At 35.5% G+C, this 9,825-nt stretch overlaps 1 protein-coding gene and 1 pseudogene across 2 annotated transcripts; both read left to right on the top strand.

The window, feature by feature from the left end:
- Positions 1 to 849: 849 nt before the first annotated feature.
- On the top strand, positions 850 to 2,462 carry LOC121978529 (annotated as a pseudogene).
- LOC121976035 (transmembrane 9 superfamily member 3-like) lies at positions 2,057 to 7,378 on the top strand. 2 transcript variants are annotated; one of them, XM_042528017.1, is made up of 8 exons: positions 2,057 to 2,311; positions 2,415 to 2,649; positions 3,106 to 3,146; positions 3,253 to 3,826; positions 5,225 to 5,362; positions 5,553 to 5,709; positions 5,914 to 6,398; positions 6,911 to 7,378. In XM_042528017.1, exons 2-8 carry the CDS (start codon positions 2,501 to 2,503, stop codon positions 7,128 to 7,130), a joined length of 1,764 nt encoding a protein of 587 aa, XP_042383951.1. In that variant the 5' UTR covers positions 2,057 to 2,311; positions 2,415 to 2,500; the 3' UTR covers positions 7,131 to 7,378. The 2 variants fall into 2 exon arrangements, with proteins under 2 accessions (XP_042383951.1, XP_042383952.1); XM_042528018.1 differs by lacking the exon at positions 2,057 to 2,311 and having other exon boundaries at positions 2,548 to 2,649; positions 3,253 to 3,326; positions 3,398 to 3,826.
- Positions 7,379 to 9,825: the final 2,447 nt, after the last annotated feature.

The following is a 9,825-nucleotide window of genomic DNA, read 5'->3' as shown; positions in this document are numbered from 1 at the left end:
TTGAGGTGACCTCACATGGTGTTTGAATAAGGAATTTCATTTCGAGGATTAGAATTGTGAATTCTATTTCTAAGTCATTGAGGATATATTATGATAATTCAGCTGTTGTCTTTATGGCTAAGAACAATAAAAGTGAGAGCCGAACTAAGCATATCGACATTAAGTATCTTGCCATAAAAGAACATGTTAGAGATAAAACAGTTGTTATTGAACACATTAACACTGAATTGATGATTGCTGATCTTTTGATTAATGACATGCTACCGTTGAAATTTAGGGATCAAGTAGAGAGGATGAGACTTGGTTCCCTTATATAATTTTTGTTGTTAGAACAATTTGGTTATCAATGAAACTTAATTATGATATTTTCTCATATTTATGTACACATTAATTAATTTGAGAAATATCACTAAAGTTAGACCTTCAATAAACATAAAGTTTATTCATTAAGATATATTGGTTGAGAAGCATAATACAATATAAAACATGGAAGATAATACTCGCATTTAGAGTACTTATCACAATGATTTATGTATCGTGTACACTCAATCTTTTGTCTTAAGAGGTCATATATTGTAAGATTTAAATGTGCATAATTAATTGAAATATTATCTTAATATGCATATCATATCTTTTAATATGATATGATGATTTCGTCATGATTTACCACAATATTAAGGATTGACTCAATGATTATAATGAGTCTCTATAAATAGAGATTTTTAGGGTCTCTAAACATACACATATTTTTAAGAATAATAATGTTATCTATAGAAGAGGTTTAGAGTGTTTAGAAAACTCTAAAGCATTAAGCAACAAAAGTGGTGTTCAAGCGTTCTTCAAATATTAATGGCTAGAGGTAACAATGGATTTATGTTTTCGCATTCAGTTATCATGTTTCTTTAGAATTAAGCATGATTTAAAAGTCTAACACGTCGTAGCTAGGGATCGAACAACGAAAGTCCGAATGATAACTTGATACTCTTCCACTGCACTATAGCCCCAGATGCATTAAATGTGTTTTATTGTATACAGTCTTGGTGGTCAGAAGGCTTTAATATATGGATTATTGATATAAATAGGGGGTTGGTCACCCAGAAGAAACATCCATCTTATGGCATAGTTTCATAACAAATTGAACCAAAGAAATACTAAACGAGTTTAAAACAAAAAACCACACTAATTCTGGAATTCTTTTACTAATACATAACCACCGGTCATATGCAGGAACTTTTCATTGCACTGATATAGACGATGGCAGAGGCGAGGATATTCAACCTCTTGTCTATGACAATGGCACTGGGATGGTTAAGGTATAATTAACAAGTATTTGTTGCTTATTAGTTAGTAGTTTCGTCTCATTTTGTATATTGCTTGGGTTACAAAAGAAATGTTGTATTAATCATTGTTTTGTCTTAGGCTGGATTTGCTGGGATGATGCATGCTCCGAGGGCTGTTTTCCCTAGTATCGATCGTCGGTCGTCCCCGCCACACAGGAGTGATGGTTGGCATGGGCCAGAAAGATGCAAATGTTGGTGATGAGGCTCAATCCAAGCGTGGCATTTTAACATTGAAGTATCCCATTGACCACGGTAGTTAACAATTGGGATGACATGAGGCTCCACTTAACCCCAAGGCTAATCGCGAGAAGATGACCCAAATCATGTTCGAGACCTTCAATGCTCCCGCTACATATATATGTTGGTCATTTTAAATGTTATTTTCAAGGATTGTGTTGGATTCTAGTGATGGTGTTAGTCACACTGTCTCAATCTATGAAGATTATGCTCTCCCACATGCTATACTGCGTTTGGATTTGGCAGGACGTGATCTTACCGACTATACGATGAATATTTTAACCGAGCGTGGCTACTCTTTCACTACCACTGTTGAGCGTGAGATTGTTAGAGACATGAAGGAAAAATTGTCATACTATACATCACTCCTGACTATGAGCAAGAGCTTGAGACAGCTAAGAATGGCTCATCAGTGGAGAAGACGTATGAACTCCCAGATGGGCAGGTGATCACCATTGGTGCTGAGAGGTTCCGATGCCCGGAGGTCCTTTTCTAGCCATCCTTGATTGGGAATTGGGATGGAAGCGGTCGGCATTCACGAGACCACCTACAACTCGATCATGAAGTGTGATGTGGATATCATGAAGTTTCATGGCATTGCTGACCGGATGAGCAAGGAGATCATTGCCTTGGCCATAAGCAGCATGAAGATAAAGGCGGTGGCTCCTCCTGAAAGAAAGTATAGTGTTTGGATTGGAGGCTCCCTTTTGGCATCACTTAGCACCTTTCAACAGGTCACGCATTTTCTAACATGAAATACTCAACCTGAGTTTAAGCTATAATTAATTTCTTTCATATTCTTAGAGTTTCTGACCTATGGTTTGTTCTTAATTGCAGATGTGGAAGTCAATGCCACAGCAAATAATTGTAAAATCAAGCAATTAGGGAGGGAGTATCAAACGAGTATCAAAAGGAGGGAGTCGATGGACCTAGCGGCGACGGCAGCAGCGGCGTTGCTGATTTTGTGCTTCGGGATTGCCGGAATCGCGTCGGAGGCTTCCGATCACCGCTACAAGAAGGGGGACCCCGTCCCGCTCTACGCCAGCAAGGTCGGCCCTTTCCATAACCCTAGGTGAGATCCACTTCCATCCTCTCAAGCTTCGGTGGAGTAAACTCTGCTCTGGTAGATCTATAATTTTTTTTCTTCCGTTTTTGACGCTGCTGCTTTCTTCCATCTGCTTCCGGAAGATCGAAGTCGCCCTAGAACGACCTTTGCTGATTTGTCCTTTGGCCCAAAAAATATGTAAACTTGTAGAGTGAGAGATGTGATTCCGATCTATTGTTAACAAATGTTTTTTCTTTAGAGTTTTCTGTGTGTTACTTGAAGTCGTGCATACCTTTATGATGCTTATAAATTGCGGTACTTTTGGTTTATTCCACTTGATGACACTTTCGTTGAAGATGAATTTCTCAAATTGTTAAGAAGTTCAATCACTACTTTTCTGATGCCGCCATCTTCTGTACTTATAGCTAACTGTTAATCTTAGAAGATAATGTTTTTCATGCCTATATGTTTCTTTCTTTTCAGTGAAACGTATCGCTACTTTGATCTACCCTTTTGCAGACCAGGTCGGTTCTTGATCGTTTTCTTTTCTTTTCTTTTTTTTTTTTTGGATAGATATGTAATAGTATTCTTGAGATATTCATTATTTTTATGGATTGACAATGACAACAGAGCATTTAAAAGAGAAAAGGAAAGCACTCGGTGAAGTTTTGAATGGGGATCGCCTTGTTGATGCCCCCTACAAGGTTAGTTTCCAAGAAGAATTTAATTCGAAGCTGCTTTGCAAGAAGCAGCTCAAACCAGAAGATGTTGCTAGGTTTCGGGATGCTGTCACCAAGGATTACTATTTCCAAATGTACTATGATGACCTCCCCATCTGGGGGTTCGTTGGGAAGGTCGACAAGGAAGGAAAAGATCTGGGTGACTACAAATACTACCTTTACCGACATATTGAATTTGAAATCCTGTACAATGAGGATCGTGTGATTGAGATTCTTGTTTGGTCTTGTCCCACTGCACTGGTGGATCTTACTGAGGACAGAGAAATTGAGGTGGATTTTACCTACTCTGCTAAGTGGAAGGAGACAACAACAACATTTGAGAAGAGGATGGAGAAGTACTCACAAACCTCATCACAGTTGGAGATTCATTGGTTCTCCATCTTAAACTCATGTGTTACTGTTCTTCTATTGACTGGGTTCCTTGCAACAATTCTCATGCGTGTTCTGAAGAATGATTTTGTGATGTGAGTATCAAGTTCTGACTCCTAATTATCAAGGTTTTTCTTCTCTAAGTTTCATCAATGGTGACTCAAGGACAAAGCGGGGACATGTTTAAGATATATGCTTGGAAAAGCACCATACTTGTTGGAGATGAATGATGGAATTAACCCTTGTGCCCTTGAATTTTATTTGTGATAACCTTATTATATCTGACAATTTGATTGCTAATGTCTATCTAGGAATACATGGGACAGTTGACTTTGTCTGCTCTTCTGTTTTCTCATCTCATGCATGCTGAATTATATATGTGCAAATCTAATTCTGTACATCGTCGTTATATTTCTTAGATATGCTCAGGGGCGGATCCAGGATTTGAACATTGGGGGGGCCAAAACTTGTGCCGCTACATTCATTGTCGATGGTGCGGGAGAATTTAGAATTCATTATATATTTAGAAAAACTCGTGACCTAAGTTTTCTATTGGTAGTTTGATATCAATATCTCGAAGTAATATTGTGACATTGAAATAAGCTGTCGGCCCTTGTTTCACATCGGAGCTACATGCGAACTTGTATGGTCTAAAGACCAGTTATATGATAACGTTAGGGTAGAATTCAATTTGCCATCCTTTTGATCATTCACATCTATTCAGCATCTATTACTTTGCATTTCATTATTGCTATTCATAATATGGGTTTATTAATTGGTTAGGTACTCTAATTACTACATCAAGCTGAAGCGTCTGAGTATTCGAATTGCTTTCCTCTCACATTCGTGACATTCTTCACATGCAGGTACTCCTTATCTACAACTCTATTTGCCATCAAACAAAAATATATATAGCTTTCACCTGCTCAACTTCACCTATAGAGCCCAGTAAATTCTTCACTGTTGACCAACATAACTCGATGTTTTTCAGGGGGTCTATTTGTTGATCGCAAAATGCCTCTATTTGGCATCCTATTATCAATATATACACTATTTCCATTCCCTGAATTTTGTAATAGCAGATCTGGAGTTTGTCAATGTTTTTCTTTGGCTTAGTTTATCCTTTGTTGAATGTTCATTGTATCTTATTCTTTGGAACACTCCAGTCTAGTAGATATGGAGTCTGTCAAGTCTGCAACTGAAGAGTAGAGACCTCCTCCACACTGACAGCACCCTACTTTTATCTTTCTCGTTGTTAGCGACCTCAACGCCACTGGCTACGCAATATGCTTCAGTGTTGGGATAAACCTTCACCATGATCCACCAACTTTTGGTTTCTCCGGACGACAATTTTGAAAAGAGATCTCTGCTTGAGTGTCTTCAAATTTTGCTCATGAGAAGAGAGCTAAAAGCAGGACTGATCCAGGATTTACACATGGACTGGGGTGGGGGGGCCATGGCCCCCCCAAGTCACTATGTAAATCCGCCTCTGGATATGCTCATGATGAGGAGTCTGCTGAGGAACAAGAAGAGACCGGGTGGAAGTGTATCCATGGTGATGTCTTTAGGTTCCCTAATAACAAGTCATTATTTGCTGCATGTCTTGGTTCTGGCACTCAATTGTTTACTCTGTAAGTACATCTAGTAAGCTATTTGGCACCACTATAAATGAGCTATACAGATCAATTTTGTTAGATCGAGTTAAGGCTATTGAGATATTTTAGCAGCTGTTGTGTTTTAAATACCATATTCTGTGGCACTTTGTATCTGATGATGTTTACTTGAATCAATTTTCTTTTCCTTTCTTGATATTTACTGCAGCACCGTGTTGATTTTTGTTCTTGCACTAGTCGGGGTTTTCTATCCTTACAGTCGTGGTTCTTTGTTCACTGCTCTGGTAGTCATATATGCCCTCACCTCCGGAATTGCTGGATATACTGCTACCTCTTTCTACTGTCAGCTTGAAGGGGCAAACTGGGTACATTCTTTAATTTTGATTTAATTTCTTTGATCAATTTCCCTTCTGCTTCACTCATGTTCTGGAGGATCCTTGTTCACTTCTATAATGTATGTATGAATAAAATCAAACATTCTGTAGATGAATGGAAAATTGATGTCTGATCGATCTGTAAATTGGTATGTGGTAAGATATGATTTATTTATTTTCTTCATTTTCTGTCAGGTAAGGAATTTACTGTTGACAGGATGCCTCTTCTGTGGACCTCTGTTCCTGACATTCTGCTTCCTGCATAGTGTTGCTATTTCATATAGTACTACTGCCGCATTACCATTAGGAGCCATTGGGGTTATTGTTCTCATTTGGGCATTGGCGAGTGTTCCATTGCTTGTATTGGGTGGCATTGCTGGCAAAAATAGCAAAACGGAGTTCCAAGCCTCTTGCGGGACAACGAAGTATCCTAGAGAAATTCCACCATTGCCTTGGTACCGAGGAACAATCCCACAGATGGCAATGGCTGGTTTTCTTCCTTTCAGTGCAATTTACATTGAACTTTACTACATATTTGCTAGTGTCTGGGGTCACAGGATATACACAATCTACAGTATTCTGTTCATAGTATTCATCCTCCTCCTGATTGTGACAGCTTTAATTACGATTACACTTACCTACTTTCAACTTGCTGCTGAAGACCATGAATGGTGGTGGAGGTAGGCCAATAGCACTGAGTTATATTTCTAGTGCATTTGCATGCCCATCTCATCAACATCAAATACCTGCTGCTTATAATGAATTCTTCGATTTTACCCACCTACATATGTTTATGAAAGTATTTTCCTTGTATCTGTTTAGCCTTGTTAATAATATATCCTGTAAACACTTGTGCCTCCTAAGATCTTTCTCAGATTTGAGGTGCTGCTAATATAACAGCAAATCCTTAGTTTCAGTATTCGTTATAATGGACTATTATTGTGACGCATTCCACACACTAATTTCAGTACCTGTATCTGTTCCTTCGACCAGTCATTTAAATTCAAGTATTTAAACATGAATGATGACTTGATCTATTTTCTTTTGAAGACAATTTGTTTATATCTTTCTTATATTTTAGCAGTGCATAAATACTAATAGCAATTTACTTACCAACAGGCACTTTAGCATGATTCTCTTTCTGTCATTGATTCTCACGGAATGGAACTAATATCGGCTTACCCAAATGCAGGTCTTTCTTATGTGGAGGATCCACTGGTCTGTTTGTCTACGCCTACTGTTTGTTCTACTACTATGCCCGCTCAGACATGTCTGGATTCATGCAGACGTCCTTCTTCTTCGGTTATATGGCTTGCATCTGTTATGGTTTTTTCTTAATGCTTGGTATGGTTGGCTTCCGCGTGGCTTTGCTGTTTGTGCGCCACATCTACAGATCCATAAAGTTCAAGTAGCATATCGATACCATAATTGATTGGATGAAAGTCATTGCAAAGTTAGCCTACAGAGGCTTGCTTTCATTGGGACTAGGATTAATGGCGTTCCGGAGAGTCTAATTCAGTATTAGAGATAGGTGCCAAGTTACTTTCTTTTCTTGTCTTAAAAAGTTACTTATACTGTAAAACACTTTGGCAAACCGTTGATCGACATGTAAGATACATCTTCCTGATACCTTAAAATGCAACAGCATGTTTAATTAGTATCTGAAAGCATTTGCAATGCAAACAGTCCATCGTTCACCACCTTGTTCTCCATTGAAATTTGCTAGCCAAGTGATCTGGTGAGAATGTCATCCTTGTAGGCAATGTTACAGTGTCTCCACAGGTGTGCCGGAGTGCCTTTTCCTTTGGATTTCTATCTATCATGCAGAATGACAAAGAAACCTCAGTACTCTCTTCCAAATTTAAAAGTGTAATTTGGAAAATATGTTTATGTTTAAACAAAATACAAGGAGTTAGTTGCATTTTGATTTGGAGAAATGGTTATTCAATGACTTGTGCATTTCAATGCAATAGCTCTATCAAAATGCAGCATTTGAAATATCAATTTCAGTAGAATTAGTATTCTCTTACAATCCTTCTTAAAGTTTATCTTTACCAGAGAACAGCCAAATGAAACTTGAACAATTTTGAATAATGAAAAACATTGTGAAAGAATCAAAGAGCCCAGTATTAAATCCTCCAAGTCGCTTGTCGTTGCAATGCTGCAGCTAAAGTGCTAGCTGAAAATGAGAATGATGAATTGATTTTTGTTATTGATGATCGACTGATCAAATACAGTGTGTATGTACAGGACTGCAATCTCCAATCAACTCCTTCAGAATCTTGCTATATATTTTTATGATTGATATACATTTATACACTCTTCTGTCAAAGCAATAAAATCAATTGATTTTTTACCTCCCTTCGTATAATCTAAAAATAATTTATGAGGGATATTTAGGATAAGCATAATCATCTTTTGGTACAATAAAATTAATTGATTGATACTCCTCAGGGCTACAATTTAATGGTAAATGATGGAACGAAGGCACATTATACACAAGAAGTTTGAATTACTTGTGACATCAGATTGCTTGTCAAGACCATTTGTACTTTATCATTTACTTAACGTTGGTATGGAAAATTTTTGTAGAGCCGAATTGGTTATTTCTAAGTCATATAGTAATAACTAGGTACCAAGATTATCAAAATAATAATAATAATAATAATTAAAAAACAAATCAATTGATTTGTCCTAAATGCGATGAGTGATAAAATATTTAAAAGAGAGTAACAAAAAGGTTAAAATTTGAATGTATATCTTAACTTTTGAATATATATATATATATATATATAAAAATTAAATTGACACTAAAATCAATTCTCAATTTTTTATACAAGATAATAAATCAAGGGGTAAAAAAACGTCCCTTTTTTTGGAATCTGGAAAAAAAATTCTCGAATATTACAAAATAACATCTTATTTAATCTCAGTATATTTTATATTATTTATTTTTCAAAAATATCCTTATTTTTGACGTAGTAACTACAGATTCATAACAATGACACTTATCATCACTATTAATACTATATTATAATAACTACAATTCACAATTGCTATAATATAAATATGTTATCTCCTGTAAGTATTATTCACTATTATATTATAATAATAATTACAAATAATAATTATTATAGGTAATTTATTTCTAATCAAAGTTGATCAATGTTGTAATTAATAATTTTAAAATAGCAGTTACTATAATTATATAGTTGTAGTAGTTATGAAGTTATAACTGTTACAACTCTTTAATTGTAGTTATGAGACTATAATAGCTATAATTATGTATAATTATTATAGTATTATAGAAAATAAAGATATTTTTAAAAATAACAATAGACCCACGTCTATTCATAAAATAATTGAATATCATAAACTTTCACGATTTAGAACCGTTCAGAATCATGTCCAAAGGCCAGAACCAACTCGTTGACTAGGTTAACAGGTCCAGGTCTGGTTAAACTCAGATCTGAGTTGGGTCTGATTCAGACATGACCTAGAGTCAAATCTAAATATATATATATATTTATATATTTTAATTAATTTTATACTTCCATGAAAACTTTTATTATATATATCATAAAGTTAAATAGTTTTTCTATAAATTTAATATTAAATAAATAAAATAACATTATTGAGTAATTAAGAGAATTAAATAAAATTAATAAATTTAATGAGTTAAATGTAGAATAGTTAATTCAAATCAAATAGATTGTAAAATTAATTTTAATAGAAAGGTAAAATGGTCCTGTATTAAAAAAAACTCAAAGCAAATAAAAAAATAATTTTACTAGAAAAGTAGAATAGTCATATACATGAAAAATTAATACAAGTATATTTTTTTAGAAAAAATAATAGAACGACAAAACAGATTAATTGATATTAAAAAATATTATTAGAAAAAATATAATTAAAAAATCTATTTTGTTTTAATGAATCGACGGTCAACTTACCTTTCAAATCGACAGCTGAACTCGCCTATTAGTCAGTTCATAGGGGCCCAACCTGCAGTCGGATCTATCTCAACACTAACATATGGCATCCATCTCAAGAAGCAAAAGAAGATGGACGTTGACAATTCAATGGGCAGCGGTAGACTTTGAAATT

Source organism: Zingiber officinale, chromosome 4B (genome assembly GCF_018446385.1).
Source record: "Zingiber officinale cultivar Zhangliang chromosome 4B, Zo_v1.1, whole genome shotgun sequence".
NCBI classification, from domain to species: Eukaryota; Viridiplantae; Streptophyta; class Magnoliopsida; order Zingiberales; family Zingiberaceae; genus Zingiber; species Zingiber officinale.
The sequence above is the reverse complement of the archived record's forward strand: the minus strand, read 5'-3'. Positions and strand labels throughout refer to the sequence as shown.